This window comes from Tachysurus vachellii, chromosome 1, assembly GCF_030014155.1.
Source record: "Tachysurus vachellii isolate PV-2020 chromosome 1, HZAU_Pvac_v1, whole genome shotgun sequence".
Lineage (NCBI taxonomy): Eukaryota > Metazoa > Chordata > Actinopteri > Siluriformes > Bagridae > Tachysurus > Tachysurus vachellii.
In genome coordinates this window covers 32,925,908-32,944,677 of record NC_083460.1, presented here as the reverse complement: position 1 = coordinate 32,944,677, position 18,770 = coordinate 32,925,908, and the positions used below count along the sequence as shown (strand labels likewise).

Sequence of the window (18,770 nt, the reverse complement as noted above, 5' to 3'; positions counted from 1 at the left end):
CTGAGTATTAGACCTCCTTATGAGTATTAGTACCTCCGTAAATACTCTGGCATGTGATATCCCATGTCAAATTAACCAGTCATGGTCTGTAGAGGTTACTATTAATTCACCATAATGGATGGAGAATACCCAGTAATGACATGGACTGGCAGCCCTATATAAACTCAACTTTTTGAGGCGTGCATTATTCTTTGTCATGTGTCCAGAAATTCAAGAAACAGAAAAACAGAAACTATTCAAAAGATTCTAACCGGTAAAATATTTCACCAGCGCCAACCTCAAAAGAAGCACACCGACATGGTAAGACACCGGCGTTCAAAGCCGAGCAACGTAACCATCAACATAATTCGAGTACATAAAGGTACATAAATTTTTCATTTCAAACCTGAAATTTATTTAAATTACTGTGAGTATATACAACTAAATAACTCTGGCAGTAATCTCTCCAATGTGGAAAAACATATATTCAACAGATATTCAATGTCTTGTAGCCCCATTTTCATTTTTCTACATTAGACTTTAGACCTAACTCAACCTCTTCTCTACAAACACTGGACTAAGCTCAATCAAATAAACACAAGCTGGGGCGATTACTGAAACCTTCAAAAAATATATATTCCTAATTCCTTTTTTTTAAACACATTATTTAAAAAAATCTATATGAATCTAATTAACAGTTATTCTGTTGTCCCAATAGATCATACTGTAATACAGGAAATAATGTGTTTTAATTATTTATTAATGTTCAAAGAAAGTGCTGTTTAAAAGGATTGACATTGGTACTTTACAATTCTACAAAGTTAAGAAACAGTAACTAAATATTTTATATAAATAGTAAATATATTTGTAATAAAACTCTAATAAGAAATGTGTGCAAATCAAATATAACATTACATTTCATAAAAATACAAAGCTAGTTTTCAAAATATCATTAACAATGATATTTTCACTGTGAACATTTTTGTTCAGTTACAAATAAAGAAAACACAAAAACCTTGTCACAAGGTAATTGCTAAGTACTGACTTGGTTATAAACACTTTAAGATTAGCACTTTACAGAGCAACAGAGCAACACTAAACACATCTGACGTCTCGCTTTATTGCTAAATTTAAATACGGTTGTGTGTTTACAGAAAAGCACCCACTGTTGCTACCCACTGGGTAGTCAACACTTCTGAAGATGAGATTTTCTGGTGGCTCAGGTAGGTTGATGTCATGTGGATTGCAGTGATGATTTGAGGTCAGTGCTGTTTGGTGGTTGGTGACCTGACCTGAGTTCGGTATAGTTTGCTGGTTGGCGGTCTGACCTGAGGTCAGTACTGTTGGGTATTTCTTGATCTGACCTGAGGTCAGTGCTGTTTGGTGGTTGGTGATCTGACCTGAGCTCAGTGCTGTTTGGTATTTGGCCAGTGATCTCAGCAGGTGGTTTTCTCTCTCCAGCTCTATGTTTCTCTCAGTCAGATTTTTAATTTTCTCTCTCAGAGGTTCCACTTCCTCTCGCACTGCACTCAGCATGTGAGTCTTCACCAGGTCCTAAAGCAAAATGCACAATGTTAGAAAGACATTTTAACAACCTTTAGCATTTTAACAACATTTTGCAAACATACATTTTTAAAGCAAATGCTTAACAAGAATTAGCTTTAAAGTGTTTCAGTTCTAATGACAGGCTATAAACACAAAACCCTGAACACCAAATTCTAAATTAAAAACCCAACTCTAAACCCATAAACACTGGATCTACTCTCCAAATATTAAACCTTAATTCCAAACCCTGAAGTGGAATAAGATACCAGCGCTGGAAATATGCTGTACTACCGAATTATTCTGCTCATATCTTCTTGTTCCTACCGCTGTCATGTTCCTGTTTCTGCTTCTGTCCTTTAATTTTCCCTTTCTTTTCCTGCTCATATTGAGAAATACAGAGACGCTATTGTACACTATAATGAAAGGGTGGTGTTGAGGCTGAGAATAATTACTGTTATTGCTACAAAGCCTTAAAATGCAATTGAAAAATATATACTGATTTTTTTTTTATGTTGTATACCTGTTTCAATTCTACAGGACACTTCCTTACTATGATTTTGTTTTAGTGTGTGTATTACAGTATTTAACATGATAACAATATTGTGGGGTTTTTTTTTTGTATTGTAACATGATGAATAAACATTTAATTCTAAGTTAAACCAAGACTCTAGACACCATAAATCATAAAACTCTGATCCTAAACATAAACTATAATGATGAATCACCAACACTATGCCCAAAGTCTAAAACCTTAAACTCTAAACACTACACAATATAAATTTACTTCCCATCACTATCTATCTATCTATCTATCTATCTATCTATCTATCTATCTATCTATCTATCTATCTATCTATCTATCTATCTATCTGTCGTGTTGCTTACCATTGCTTTTGCTATTCTGCTGTCAATGTTGACTGAAGGGACACAGGACCTGATAGGGGAAAAAAAAACATCATTCTCTCTTTTACACCCCTCACCTACACCAATACCCACACACCCACCCACACACACACACACACACACACACACACACACACACTGACCTAAAGCAAATTAACCAGATCTGTGACACTTGTACAAATGTCTGTTATTTTGATCAAATATAATCTCATATTAAAGTTTAAAATCTCCAGCTGTTTTCAGAACCCACACATAATACAATAAAGAAATACATGCAGCTTTAGGTAAAATTAGGACAATCGTAAAAATGTCATTTTTTCATTTGTTAGACACATTTATACAAGCTCCAGGAGTCCAGACTAACATTCCTCATTTTTTTATTGCAGTTACTGAATACAATACTTTTAGATAATTGATGATAAAGCAACACGCCTGGGCAAAATAGTAGAAGAAGAAGAAGAAGAACAAGAACAAGAAGATGGTCAATACACAATACACTGGGCTTTGAATTTACAGCCTCTTGGTCACTAACTCACAAGTCTTTCAGTGAACTCAGCACCTTGTGACATAATTAATATCACCTGTAAAATCATCTACAACACACAGAGAGGCAATGATCTGATCCTGTCCTTGTACAAAAGAAGAACATTAGTACTGCACCTGCTTCGTTTGTAGTTCGGCACCGATCCATAGGCAGTAGGTGAGTGAACAGGGCTTGAATTCATCCTGAGGCACTTGATCCCATCTTGATTAAGTTCAGTGTAAGACAGAGATGTACTGAAGGAAAGCTGAGTCAGACTGGATTTATAAACTCCAAACTCCACCCCTTTACAAGGCTGGAGCAGCTAGGTTACATCGCTTTAAGTTGCAAAACATTCAGAGAACACACTCCTGTTTAGGCCAAGATATTAATAACAATAAAGGATGATTTTCAGATTTTTTTTTTTACATGAACATAATTTATAGATTTGCAGTTTTAAAATTTTCGTGAAGTAGGTCATTACATGGAGGTCTTCTACATAAACACTAATGCAAGTACAGCAGTATGCACAAGTTTTACACACACACACACACACACACACAAAGAGGAAAGAGGTGAAACTGAGTAAACACAGCATTAACAAGATAACATTGGAAAATGGGCATTTTTCTACACACACTGCACAACGTGACATGAACACAGAGTTACGTGCACTCAGGCACACACACAGAGCCTTATGGTTCATTAATACTCTGGAAATGTCTTGATGAGACATGTGCCTCACTTAACAGGTTTGACAACAAAATGAGGAGAGATATCCATGTAGTTTTTTTTGGAAAGCCACACACACACACACACACACACACACACACACACACACACATACACAGAAATTGTGTGTGTGTGTGTGTGTGTGTGTGTGTGTGTGTGGCTTTCCAAAGAAAACCAATAAAACCACAAGTTCCTCCCTCTGTAATGAAAGTGTTCATATTTAGAAAATTACAATTAGTGTTAATTATCACAATCATTTTTACTAATCAAAGGCAAAAAAAAAGAACAATTTATATAAGGCTTCTTACCACTGTAATTGTCAGAGAGCAGATTTACAGAAATCAAGGGTGCCAGTAAAAATGAAAGATTCTAGACAACTGTAAAACATAAGGAAAGAAAATCTATGACTCAAAGAGGAACCTAGCATCTGTAACTTTGTGCACTGTTTTGTAATCACAAGGCTTTTGCACTAACTTTTCCCTAAGTGTGAATAAGTGTGATTATGTGTGTGTGTGTGTGTGTGTGTGTGTGTGTGTGTTTGTTTGTTTCTGTGCGGTACCCTGTGATGGCCTACCAATGACTCAGTGATGTTTTAAATAATCGTTAGTCTGAAGGGTTTTAATATTCTTGCTGTAGCTGAACTGAGATAAAACATCCGAATATGCAAATCAGCAAATTAAACAAATTCACTCAGCTTTAGAGATGATTATATAACCACGAGATTAACCGTGAGGTGATTGCTGTAAAAAAGTATTCTTAACTCTGCAGCTCTAATGGTTTCATACATTACAAGCATTTGTTTTATTTATCTATCAAGCGATTCAATTTTTTTAAACTTTATTATTCTCCACAGGATTATAGGAACCTGGCTATAATAAAATATTCCAGGGAATTCAGGCCAGTCATCTAGGAAAATGGGTGAGGAAACTGGAGTAGCCAGAGGAAGCCCTCGAAGCGTGGGGAGAACATGCAAACACAGCACACACAGAACAAAGGCGGGAATCAAACATCCAACCCCTGAGGTGTGAGGCAAACTACAGTGCCACCTATTTTATTACATTTTTTTAAATTAATGTTGAGGTGAATGGAAACCAGAGAACCTTAGAGGAACATGTAAAACACACACTGGTATTCTGACCTCATCATAAAACCCTGAACTTTGAAATTGTGAAGAGACAAAGGCTTCCCCTTTACAGCAACGTGACACCGAGAATGTGTGCATAATTTCAGGTCAGTAAATGCAGCAACATTTGAATACAATGTTGAAAATACAGAATATTATTTTAACATTACATAACATTTAACGCTGCAACCTAATCGGATCTTTTGGAGTGCAGGAAGAGCTACTGAAGACATTTTCTGACTCTGTGGTGGCCTTAGCCATATTCTATGGTGTGGTATGCTGGTGCAGCAGCATCTCTACTGCAGAAAGGAAGAGACTGGACAAGCTGATCAGGAAGGCCAGCTCAGTCCTGGGGATTCCTCTAGACACTGTACAGGAGCTGGGAGAAAGGAGTATGGTAGCAAAACTATCATCATTGCTGGAGAACGACTCTCACCCCCTGTATGAAACGGTTTCATCTCTGAGCAGCTCCTTCAGTGACAGACTGTTACATCCTAAGTGTCTGAAGAAGCGATACAGACGGTCCTTTATCCCTGCTGCTATTAGACTTTACAGCCAAAGCTGCTCCCAGTGAACCAGTCACCATAATACACATTGTTATTACTTTTTAACTGTAATAATAACAATAACAAAGTATTTTAAACAACACGTGCAATAACAGAAATTTTGAAAAATGTGTAATATTACCTGTCTGCAATATGTCTGTTAGCATAACTACTTACTCGAGGTCTCTTTTTCTTCTTTGTATTTACAGTATACATTGTGTTGTGTATATACTGTATATTATATTGTGCCTTTTATATATATATATATATATATATATATATATATATATATATATATATATATATATACATATATATATATATATATATTTTGCATTTCTTTCTCTTTGTTGCTGTAACAGAGACATTTCCCCATTGTGGGACGAATAAAGGTATATCTTATCTTATCTTATATTATTTGTGAGGACATTAAATCTCAACTCACAGCTTCATAATCAGTGTCATTTAGGGTTTTACTGAAGAGACAAGGCTTCAGACAGTCAAGTGGACATTCATTCCACCACTTGGGCAATAAAACTGTGATCATGGATTCTATTTATGCATACTGGATGCAATTTATGATTCCAAGATTTTGTATTTTTGGTATTCGGAACAGTCTTGGAGATTTGCTTGAAATTACACAATATTGGGAATGGAATTTATTTGTTAAATAAAATGATCGTAAAATTCCAATTTTGTTACAAAGACAGGTCACTGATTTTTTTTCTCCATTTATTTTTATTCCACTTAGAATCCAGGTTAGATCATTAAGTGATATATATTTTTTAAATCCAAGAGAATGCTTTAAAAAATGAGAATCATAATGTCAACATCAGTTGTTAAAAATCTGCTGTACATTTGTCTCTAGACATGCAGCCCACCTGACCAGCCTCAGTCCAAGGCTGACGGTCTTGTCTGAAAGCTTGAAAAGTGATAAGTATTTACAAAATTATTAAAATATTGGGGAAAAGAGGAGCATGGTAGGTTGACACATGGTTATTTATATATCTAGAGATTTGTAAAGGTCTGTATGTAAACTTACATACACATGACTTTTCAGAAGCATCAACAAGGTGCGTTTTTGACTGATGGATAATGTCCTTGAAAAGTAATAAATTCCACATTATTGAATATCACAATAACACCTTAAACATAAACCATATAAACATTGATGATTTATAAGTACTAGGTTGGACAATTAAGTTCAATTTTATTTATATAGAGCATTTAATTATGAATATTTTAAACTTTTCATTTTTTTCTAGATGCCTGTCAAGCAAAACTCCCTGAGATGACATGAAGAATCCTTTAATGCAACACAATTTAAAACAGAACCCATAATCATCTGAGTTACAGTGGAAATTGGGATAATAAATCAGTACTCTTAATGAACTTACTAAAATAAAACGTTCTGTGACTGGTTACAGGCATCAGGGGAAATTTGGCAAAAGGTTTCTGTACAATTCGACAGCTGATAATGTTATGATTAACTTTACTCTACTTTATGACTAACTTACTCTAGTACTGACACTCATTCTGTTGAACTTATCTACTGGAATTTTATGGAAATTTTCTGCTTTTAAAAGGAACCTTTATTTGATCTTTTTTCATGTTATCCCTCCATTCTGAAGCACAATTTTAGCACTGTTAATTAGAAAAACCTATTATAATTTTAATACTTTTATATTAAAGTATTATATTATATTATTTTATATATATATATATATATATATATATATATATATATATATATATATATATATATATATATATATATATTATAATACTTTTTTAAATGATGGTTGATTTTTCTAAGCACTGTTGATTATGTTTCTCAGTTCTGAACTACGTTTTTAAGACTATAATACTGGAACCATTTCTTTGTATGTGATCCCATTCCCATAATGACCTGTAATCCATATTCCAAAAACAATATCATAGTTATTCCAAAACTAGCAGATGTACTCAATGTTCACTTAATTAGGAACGCCTGTACACCGGTATATTCATGCAGTTATCTAATCATGTATCATGTGGCAGCAGCACAAAGCATCAGATCAAACCTAAACAGGTCAAGTGCTTTAGTGAATGTTTACATCAAACATCAGAATGGGAAAAAATTTGATCTAAGTGACTTTAATCGTGGCATGGATGTTGGTACTAGATGGTCTGGTTTGAGTAGTTTAGAAACTGCTGATGTTCTGAAATTTTAACACACAACACAACAATCTCTAGAGTTTACACAGGATTAAAAAACATTTAGTGAGTGGGAGTTTTCACTAAAGAGGTCAGAAGAGAAAAAAATGTCTTGGTTTGACTCAAATGATTGGCTGAGGGAATGTTTAGGTATTAAGACGATGGTGTGGTGGATGATAATGACATGCAAGTGGAGTTTCATGCCTCATATTTATTATCCGATTTCCAGTATCAGTATTTGTAATTCCATATATGAGGAATTATATTTAAGCCAATATTTTTTTTTTTGTTGTTGTTTTTTTTTAAATATATGACAAATTTGAATGCAAGTGTATGTTAAGATTACGGTTTTGGAACCACAGTAATTTGATATCTGTTGGATTAAAAACCTTATTTCGAAACATCGTCACAAAAACAACAACATCCACCCATAAATGGCTACCTAATTTAAATAGATTTTACTAATAATATTTAAACACATATTAGTAAAATATATTTGAGAGGCTTGCAATGATTGTCAATGACACATTGCTCAACTTGTTAATTTTATTTAGACTTAAGGGCAGTGATTCAGATGCAAACATTATTCACAGAACTTTTTCTTTTTGGAACTTCAACTTGGTTACGCACTTCATATTTTAAGATATTAGGACACCGAAGCACAATAAGCAAGAAATGCACTACTTTGTGCCTGGTGTAGTGGTGTTGATAAATGAACTTCCAGGGATTCTCAAGGATTGCGAATTTTATACTTTCATTTAAAATTCCAATTTTTTTTTAATTAAAATTAAAAAAATCTTTTAGATTGAATTAGAATCCAAAATTACAAAGTGCTGGATCAGAGATCTGATCACAGATTACACTTCTGCATACTGGAAATTATTGTAAATGATTAATAACTAAATTATTTTATCTATTTTTTTTATTTTCTTTTACAAAAGAAACACTGACCAAGACAAATACAACAGTTTTTTTTCTTCCATTTTATTTTTATTCCACTTAGAATCCAGGTTAGATCATTAAGTAAATAATAATTTTTTTTTAATACATGAGAATGCTTTTTAAAATGAATATGTGAAACATATACAGCAGTCTCTGAAATACATCAGTGAACAACACTTGTTAAAAATCTGCTGCGCCTTGGTCTATAGACATGCAACCCCCCTGACCTATCTCAGTAAAAGGCTGACAGTCTCAACTAAAAATAATGAGTGATTAGTATTCACATATGAAACTCCACAGAGACAGTAAGCTGAACACAGGAGGAACTGGGAAGCCTGGAACTGTTAGAAGACTGTGACTGTTTCTGCCACCGGGAATTTTAAATAGTGTTTTTTTTCTTTTTTAATTTCTAAACTTTTTATAGTGTTTACTTGAGATTGCAAGAAATGAAAAAAAAAAAAAAAAAATCAATGGACAAATGACAGTGAATGTCAACATGGCTAGACTCAGTGGGTCCAACCATTACAAAGTACATAACTTCGTGAGAACCCTGAGACAGAGAATTGTTTACTTAATAAACATAATTTAAATGTCTAGAATAAAACTTTAGAGCTTTTTTTTAATTTCATGAACTGTCCACAGATGCAACACGTTAGACTCAAATTAGCAATATTTGTAACCTACCTTGTTTTTTGAAGTTTGGATGAAACTCTTTCTATAATCTAGAACATTTAGCTATAATCTCAGTTGGTAATACATAAAATAACTGATATAGGTGGTATGTGATTTCTACTGCTGCAACTATTCAAAGAAAATAGGTAGTGCTTCAGGGTTCCCACTTTGAAAACCACTGCAATAAGTGATCAGACATTGCAGTCTAGCTGTTTGGGGAATGATTTGAGTCTTATCATGCACACACTCATGAACAGCAGGACATTTCACAAGTAGATTCGGGGACATTTACTTAACAAATAGATTCGGGGAGATTTACTTAAAGGACATACCAGAATATAATCAAAATGAATAATTATTATCTGACTGGATCGAAGTATTTATTCATACCCGTGGCAGACCTCATTCTTTTCATTTTCTATTGTCTGAAAAAAAATCATCACATAAAACAGAGGTGACATTTCTACTTGGTTCACCATTTCTTCGCCAAATATGATTACATGGATTAGAAATTTTGGGATGTTCCCTGCTCCATTCCTACCATGACACATTTTGATCAATAATAATACTTAAGTAATCTCAGGGGTTTTCATTGTCAACACCAGCATGTTCATTAGGGATCTAAATAAACATCAGGATTTCTGTAATGCTCATCTACGACCAAGTCTATACATAAACAAAGCAGACTTTTGTCTTATGTCTGATAATAGAGTTTTTCCAACAGGATAGATTTACTGCAGCTGAAATTAAAGCTGAATGGAAAAATAAAGTAAACAAAGTGAAGCTGGGAAAGGCAGCGCGTGTGTAACAGTCACAAGACAGAACACTAGAACACGCTGACGAAATGAACACTGCTGAGTGTCTGAATGCTGATCATGCGCTAATCAGAATTTCAGTCAAAACGAATTATATCATTCTAAATGTGGCACAGACAAAACGCTTGGTTGCGTTTTACACAGGAAATCAAAACAGGTTACAGTTTTGGCAAAAAAAAACAAATCATTAAAACTCCTATAAAGGAAAACAAGGTTAATAACAAGGTGCTACAGAAGACACGTGTGTGCCGAAAATCGTTACGTGATACACAGTAATATTCATCATCATCATCATCACTTCATAACTGGTTTCATTCGGGAGGAGGGTCCCTATGTAGGCATAATTTTAAGGTAGAGATAAAGTCTGTTAAATCCTTATTTTGGATAAATGTAAAGCTCTGTGTGTGTGTGTCTTTCTCAGAAACAACATTCATCATCACTATACCTTTGTAATAAAATCATAAACCGTGCTCTGTGTTTGTGTGTGTGTGCGCGCGTGCGTGAGCAATACTGCCATTTCAGATTAATTAACAGTCTGATTGGCTTGTCTTTAGGCATTGATGAGATCATCATCAGGTCGTTCCTGCTGCAACACCACAACTGTTTCCACTGTGACTACCTCACCCTCCTCCTCCTCCTCCTCCTCAGTGGAGTCGGAGTCGGAGCAGTCAGGAGGGCCGGTGGAGGCAGAGTGTGTGCTGATCAGAGAGGGGGTACGGATTCGGGTAGGGGGGTGTGGGCGCAGCAGCGGAGTGCTTTCAGAAACCTCATCACTCTCGTCTCCACCACTGTCTGAGTCCGAGTCTGACTCTGAACCAGCCGGAACCACCTTCTGCTTACACACCGGACATGTCCTCTTAGTCTTCGTTAGCCATGGGTCCACACACTTACAGTGATATGCTAGAACAAACAAACAAACAAACAACCACTCATCTTCGGCTGTAACACCAAGCAACTTCTGATGCTTAAGGTTCACCTAAAATGGCCTGTGACCACATTTTATTTAAACCTTAACCAATAAAATAAAAGCAAAAATGAGATCAAGTAAGGGGGGCACGGTGGCTTAGTGGTTAGCACGTTGGCCTCACACCTCCAGGGTCGGGGTTCGATTCCCGCCTCCACCTTATGTGTGTGGAGTTTGTATGTTCTCCCCCCGTGTCTCGGGGGTTTCCTCCCACGGTCCAAAGACATGCATGGTAGGTTGATTGGCAACTCTGGAAAATTGTGTGTTGGCACTCCATCCAGGGTGTATCCTGCCTTGATGCCCGAAGACGCCCGAGATAGGCACAGGCTCCCCGTGACCCGAGGTAGTTCGGATAAGCGGTAGAAGATGAATGAATGAATTGATTGAGATCAAGTAAAGGTGCATTTGACAGGGCATGTACACAGAACCCCTTGGGATCAACTACACATAGCAAGCTAACTACGGTGTGAACTAGCAAGGACTGTTATGACATCACTTCCAAGTTATGAGGTAAACTGTTTATTTATTAAGGGCATTACCTTACCTGACACTAACTGATACAAATTATTTATGTGATCCACTAAAACAACTCAGTATTATACAGACTGAGTAAACATAACTGTCCATACATCGCTACTTCTGCATCCATCTTCATCCACTTCACAAGTAATAAATTAGTCCATCTTTGAAAAGCAATAGTTTAATAGTTCTTGTTCAGATGTTAATCATTTCATTTGGAGCTTAAGACACCTCGCTTAGTGTTCACTCATGCATCTGTTTCTCTGTCAGCCTCGAACACACACTTCCAGTAGCACTGACGTGGCCAAATAAAAAACAGTGAACTAATGAGGAAAACATACACTTACCATGTGAACATGGCAGCACACGCAGCTTCTCTCCCTCCTCATACTCTTCCAGACAGATTGCACACACGTCATAGGCATCACCTGTAAAACACACACACACCATAATGATCACAATGTACCATTGTGTTTATTTTTTGTGTTGGTGCTCTGTGTTAATGCAATGTGCTAAGTTGGTGCAGCATGTTTATGTAGCGTGTTGGTGCAGTGTGTTTATGTAGCGTGTTGGTGCAGTGTGTTTATGTAGCGTGTTGGTGCAGTGTGTTTATGTAGCGTGTTGGTGCAGCTTGTTTATGCAGCGTGTTGGTGCAGCGTGTTTATGCAGCGTGTTGGTGCAGCGTGTTTATGTAGCGTGTTCGTGCAGCGTGTTTATGTAGCGTGTTGGTGCAGCGTGTTTATGTAGCGTGTTTATATACCATGTTGGAGCAGCATATTTATAGTGTGTTGGAGCAGCGTGTTTATGTAGCGTGTTGGTGCAGTGTGTTTATGTAGAGTGTTGGTGCAGTGTGTTTATGTAGCGTGTTGGTGCAGCGTGTTTATTTAGCGGGTTGGAGCAGTGTGTTTATGTAGCGTGTTGGTGCAGTGTGTTTATGTAGCGGGTTGGAGCAGTGTGTTTATATACCATGTTGGAGCAGTGTTTTTATGTAGCGTGTTGGTGCAGTGTGTTTATGTAGCGTGTTGGTGCAGTGTGTTTATATACCATGATGGAGCAGTGTGTTTATGTAGTGTGTTGGTGCAGTGTGTTTATGTAGCGGGTTGGAGCAGTGTGTTTATGTAGCGTGTTGGTGCAGTGTGTTTATGTAGTGGGTTGGAGCAGTGTGTTTATGTAGCGTGTTGGTGCAGTGTGTTTATGTAGTGTGTTGGTGCAGTGTGTTTATGTAGCGTGTTGGTGCAGTGTGTTTATATACCATGATGGATCAGTGTGTTTATGTAGTGTGTTGGTGCAGTGTGTTTATGTAGCGGGTTGGAGCAGTGTGTTTATGTAGCGTGTTGGTGCAGTGTGTTTATGTAGCGTGTTGGTGCAGTGTGTTTATGTAGCGTGTTGGTGCAGTGTGTTTATATACCATGATGGAGCAGTGTGTTTATGTAGTGTGTTGGTGCAGTGTGTTTATGTAGCGGGTTGGTGCAGTGTGTTTATGTAGCGTGTTGGTGCAGTGTGTTTATGTAGTGGGTTGGAGCAGTGTGTTTATGTACCATGTTGGAGCAGTGTGTATATGTAGCGTGTTGGAGCAGTGTGTTTATGTAGCGGGTTGGAGCAGTGTGTTTATATACCATGTTGGAGCAGTGTGTTTATGTAGTGTGTTGGTGCAGTGTGTTTATGTAGCGTGTTGGTGCAGTGTGTTTATATACCATGATGGAGCAGTGTGTTTATGTAGTGTGTTGGTGCAGTGTGTTTATGTAGCGGGTTGGAGCAGTGTGTTTATATACCATGTTGGAGCAGCGTGTTTATGTAGCGTGTTGGTGCAGTGTGTTTATGTAGCGTGTTGGTGCAGTGTGTTTATATACCATGATGGAGCAGTGTGTTTATGTAGTGTGTTGGTGCAGTGTGTTTATGTAGCGTGTTGGTGCAGTGTGTTTATATACCATGATGGATCAGTGTGTTTATGTAGTGTGTTGGTGCAGTGTGTTTATGTAGCGGGTTGGAGCAGTGTGTTTATGTAGCGTGTTGGTGCAGTGTGTTTATGTAGCGTGTTGGTGCAGTGTGTTTATGTAGCGTGTTGGTGCAGTGTGTTTATATACCATGATGGAGCAGTGTGTTTATGTAGTGTGTTGGTGCAGTGTGTTTATGTAGCGGGTTGGTGCAGTGTGTTTATGTAGCGTGTTGGTGCAGTGTGTTTATGTACCATGTTGGAGCAGTGTGTTTATGTAGCGTGTTGGAGCAGTGTGTTTATGTAGCGGGTTGGAGCAGTGTGTTTATATACCATGTTGGAGCAGTGTGTTTATGTAGTGTGTTGGTGCAGTGTGTTTATGTAGCGTGTTGGTGCAGTGTGTTTATATACCATGATGGAGCAGTGTGTTTATGTAGCGTGTTGGTGCAGTGTGTTTATGTAGCGTGTTGGTGCAGTGTGTTTATATACCATGATGGAGCAGTGTGTTTATGTAGTGTGTTGGTGCAGTGTGTTTATGTAGCGTGTTGGTGCAGTGTGTTTATATACCATGATGGAGCAGTGTGTTTATGTAGTGTGTTGGTGCAGTGTGTTTATGTAGCGGGTTGGAGCAGTGTGTTTATGTAGTGTGTTGGTGCAGTGTGTTTATGTAGCGGGTTGGAGCAGTGTGTTTATATACCATGATGGAGCAGTGTGTTTATGTAGTGGGTTGGAGCAGTGTGTTTATATACCATGTTGGAGCAGCGTGTTTATGTAGTGGGTTGGAGCAGTGTGTTTATGTGGTGTGTTAATTGTAGTACCTTTTTTGTATTTGTGAATGGGGAGTTTCTTCAGTTGGTCTTTGCGCAGTCGGCTCCTTCTGGCTCGCTGTCGGTCTTGAACAAACTTTGTGATCTGAGCATGCATACGTTAGATCATTAACATGCTGCAGTTTAAATGAAACAATCACTATAAAAAAATACAACTAGCTGTGTTTAGTATAGTACAAATAAACGTTAAACAGAAACCCTGATGTTGTGACTTATCAGGACTCAGTCCAACACAAACAGTCCATAAACACCAATACGTGAACCTGTCGGTCTGATAAATGTTTTTTTAATGTTGTGTATTCACATTTCAGTCAACAGTGTCCAGTACTCACTCAAGTCCCAGATGATCATTGCAGGGCTCTAAAGTGTCAGTATTTTGTCACGCTCTCCCGCCACACATCGTATTTGTCACACAGAAAAACCGACTATTTATCATATATTTAATATGCCGCATTACCGCTGTCTCTATGGAACCGGGCAGGAATCAAGCGCATCTCCCCTGGAGTTCTTAGTCGAGCCTGACACTTATCAGCCAATCAAAAACAGAGGCTACACAATAACCAATCAGGAAATAGCACTATTGTATCTGGGGAAGATTTAACGCAACAACCAATGAAAAAAAAGCAAATCCTGGAATTTGCAGCATCATCCTCGTTCACCCACAGAGAAAATCACTGGAGCTGCGAGCAAGTAGGGGGCACCCCATTGTAGTGTTTGGGTGGAGGGTTGGAGATGCCACTTTGGCCTGTCTTCAAAATTTGAGAGCCCTGTCATTGACATACAAATAGGTTTCACTCACCATAAAGACCACAATGAGAATAAGACAGATTCCCACAATAATGAGGAATGGGATCAGGTAATATTCCAATGGCAGACTGAAATCAGGCATCAGGATTACATAACCTCTGCAACACACACACACAAGAAATATACATTTCAGGCAAAATACATTTCTGAAAATTACTGTTTTCCAGTGTTTCCAGAAGTTCCAGTGTTTAATGTAGTGCTGTGATTCAAAAGATGTTAACTCATGCAAATCTGTAATAATATATAGTATATTATAACCCTGTGTGTGTGTGTGTGTGTGTTTCTCACCCTCTCTCATAACTGTACTCCTCTGTTAATGACTTAGAAGCCTTTTCTCCAACAAACACAGACGGGATGTTTATCTGCTTCACCACCTCCACTACACACACACACACAATATTATACACATATCCAGCTTTCACCATTTAAAGCTGTTTATACAGCACAGAAAACAACTCTTTGTCTGTCTGATGAGCAATGATGAAGCAAATCTGTGCGTATGTATGTGTAATACTTACAGTCATCAGATCCCATGTTGACGAGCTCCTCCGAGTCTACATTGTGAACAATGGCAGCCATGTAACCTGCCCTCTGAGCATTCAGCACCTGCATACGCACGCACACACACACACACACACAAACACAGGTTTATCTGACACAGGAGTGGTGGTGCACTGCTCTAAACTGTAACACTGCTTGCACAAAAAGATCAGAAGGACTCCCAAAACATTTGAATAAAACTGCAGGTGTGTAGTGTAGTGATTGCATGTGAAACCTTGATGTCAAAATTGCAGTGGTATCGTTTGATGAGGACGATGTAGCCGCTGCTGGAGTTTTCTCTCGTTGGTGGAGGATCAATTGGTACGCACCCATTCTCTGGCCGTGCACTGATCAGGAAACCCTGGCCAAAGAAACAGCCAATTAAAACACTACAAAACATCACTAAGCCCCCAAGTCCCCTACACACAGACAGACACAAATAACCAGACAGGAAGACAGACACACAAAAAAGTAAAAGAAGTGTCACACCTTCAGGCCCTGACTGGGCAATCTGTATCCAAACCGAGCAGGAGCATCATCGAACCTCTCTGTCTGATTATCACCAGAGTACTGCAAATCACACAAACCCACAGGTTATACTGAAATATATTTCCCCTATATTCCATAAAATGTAATTGAATAAGAACAGGTTATACTGCAGGTTGAAAAATACCGAATTAGATTTATGTACTAATCAGCATTTTTTTTTTTTTAAACTCTGTGATAAGATGTTTCCTCCCTCTCATAACTCGAACCTAAATTCAAATTTAAAACAATTTAATGCAACTTCTTGCAATTTCTTCAGTATTATTATACATCATTCATTCATTAATTACATCCTCAGGAAACTCACGGAACAATCTTTAAAATGATGTTATAATTGTAAGTTTATCATGAGAAACTAGAAGCAACAGTTTACACGTAACTTGTCCTTAATATCAACAAAATAAAAACATAAACAGGTCATAAAATGTATAATCACTTTCAATCTAACAAGAAAACATACAAACATTTTTAGGATGCAGCCTGTCAACACTTTTACTAGTTTTAAGCAATTGTGTCATTATAGCTAAAAGGGGATGTACCAAATACTAAGAAACTCTATAATTTACATAAATAACACAATGTTATTTGAAGCATTGATTTAATTTCCAGTGAAAAAGGAAGTCAGGGAGGGGGGCTTCCCCTTTTTAAATAACCAGTAGCATTTAGCTTACCTCACGGCCCAGGCTAAGATGTACTTGACAGATTATACCATGGAAATGTTTGAGTCACTTGATTAATAATGCGTTTGATTTACTTGCGACAGATTATGAGGAAAATGGTGAAGAAATCATTGTAAAAAATGGCACAAAACCATGAGAAGGCAAAAGTAACTTCCTTTCTTCAAATTTAAACCATGTCATTCTTAACCAAATCAAAATAAAACATGTTCAAACAGCCAAAGCTACATTTATGGCCCATGCACGCCGATATGATTTGTCTTGCACAACTACTTTGGCAAGGTGATTTTTTTATAGTCTTCACATTCTGGCAATTGATTAGAGAGTAAATTTGATGAGAAGCCTAAGATTAGAATGATGTCATCAAAACTGTTCTTCCAGTGTTGATAGAGAGACACTTTTTGTCATTTTGGAATACACTAAACTAGTACATAACATCAAGTCAAACAAATTCACACTAAACAACTTCACAAAACTCCAACTTGATTATATGGTGAAATTTAGATCCCTTCTTTTCATACTTTTTTACATTAGAGAAGACACGTTTTTAATAGTTGTGCAGTTACCCAAATCTGTCAAAGATATGAAATTGTCTGCGTTGTTGGACATTTAAGCCTTGCACAACTGAACATTCTTCTTGTACATTGCTGTACAAATAAACATAAAAATCGGTGATAATGGAAATAATACAGATTATAGAAAAACACTGATCATTTCTGCTTTTATTTCACACCTTAACACTCGGATCCACTTTTCCCTTTACTTCCTGTTTAAATGTTACTTTTATATTTATTTACCCCTTTCTGGTGGCCTGTTTGTGCCTCACACAGCAAAACATCATACTTAAGTACTGAATGGAAACTAAACACTTCTACTGTGTGTGTGTGTGTGTGTGCGCGCGCTCGCGCGCGGGGGTCTCACTGCAGCGATGTGGGCCTCCACAGGCAGCATGCTGATGAAGGTGATGATGAAGATCTGAGTGAGTGAGAGCATCAGCATCGCTATGGGCAGCAGCATCTTCATACCTGTCTTTCTCTCTCACACACATACATAAATACAAAGTATAATTAATCATCACTCATTATGTGAACTGCCCCTGACCGTCACAACTGATGAATATAATAACTCGTGTTATCAGTGGTGTGAGGAGACAACACCACACACGTGCTGCCCTCGTCTGATGATCACAGTCGACATTTACTGTCTATATGATAGAGCATTAATTGTGTCATTATGACTGTTAAACGTAGTGTTTGGTTTGATAAACTTTTATCAGTATCTTAATTATCAAACGTTTGACTTTATTAGCAAAAGAGAAATAATTAAGCAATAAATTCCAATACGAACACATAGTAGTGCGTAATAACACGGAGATGATTAACAACACACCCGCTGTGCTCACTCGAAAGGAGACCAGTTTCATTTAATAATTATTGTGTTTATAGTGATATTATGGTTCATGTTACTGTTTACTAACATGTAGGAGGAAAAGTCCGCAGTAAAACTCAGTCTCACTCACTCACTCACACACACACACACACACACACACACACACACACACACAAAATTGTAAATGCGTAAAAAGACGCTGTAAACACTAAACTACATAAACAATCAGCTATAACACAGTAAAGGTCTTGTGATTCTTAACACATATCAGACACCTGGGTTACATTATTTGTTTATATTCAGTAGCTTTGCTTGCTAACACCACATACACAGTCTCTTAATGTGTTTAAAACTCACCTTCAGCTACATCAAAGCGTTTTATTATCTTGTTAGAATAAAAACACCGTAAGTGACAACTTTATATCTTTATTATGTCCATGTGTCCGACCTGCACTCATCAGATACAGCAGAAAAACACAATGTCAACAAACAGCCGCTTTAAACACTGACTATGCTAAGCTAACTCTGTTATGCTAAGTTGGCTGACTTACGCGCTAGAACTGTATCCGGGTCACATGGCGCGCAAACCCAAAAAG

General features: G+C 37.3%; 2 protein-coding genes across 5 annotated transcripts; both read right to left on the bottom strand.

Annotated features, from left to right (window-relative positions):
* Positions 1-760: 760 nt before the first annotated feature.
* Positions 761-3,270, bottom strand: LOC132842389 (TSC22 domain family protein 1-like). Its single transcript, XM_060865079.1, has 3 exons — positions 3,088-3,270; positions 2,410-2,458; positions 761-1,533 (listed from the first exon to the last, which is right to left on the bottom strand). The coding sequence occupies exons 1-3, from the start codon at positions 3,150-3,152 to the stop codon at positions 1,075-1,077; spliced, it is 573 nt and encodes a 190-aa protein (XP_060721062.1). The 5' UTR covers positions 3,153-3,270; the 3' UTR covers positions 761-1,074.
* A 5,235-nt stretch (positions 3,271-8,505) lies between these two features.
* rnf13 (ring finger protein 13) lies at positions 8,506-18,740 on the bottom strand. 4 transcript variants are annotated; one of them, XM_060883810.1, is made up of 10 exons: positions 18,532-18,740; positions 17,707-17,831; positions 16,052-16,132; positions 15,798-15,923; positions 15,541-15,628; positions 15,311-15,401; positions 15,015-15,120; positions 14,207-14,300; positions 11,803-11,883; positions 8,506-10,872 (listed from the first exon to the last, which is right to left on the bottom strand). In XM_060883810.1, the coding sequence occupies exons 2-10, from the start codon at positions 17,806-17,808 to the stop codon at positions 10,523-10,525; spliced, it is 1,119 nt and encodes a 372-aa protein (XP_060739793.1). In that variant the 5' UTR covers positions 17,809-17,831; positions 18,532-18,740; the 3' UTR covers positions 8,506-10,522. The 4 variants fall into 4 exon arrangements, with proteins under 4 accessions (XP_060739793.1, XP_060739785.1, XP_060739777.1 ...); XM_060883802.1 differs by having other exon boundaries at positions 17,707-17,818; XM_060883794.1 differs by having other exon boundaries at positions 17,707-17,822; positions 18,532-18,739.
* Between the last annotated feature and the right edge of the window lie 30 nt (positions 18,741-18,770).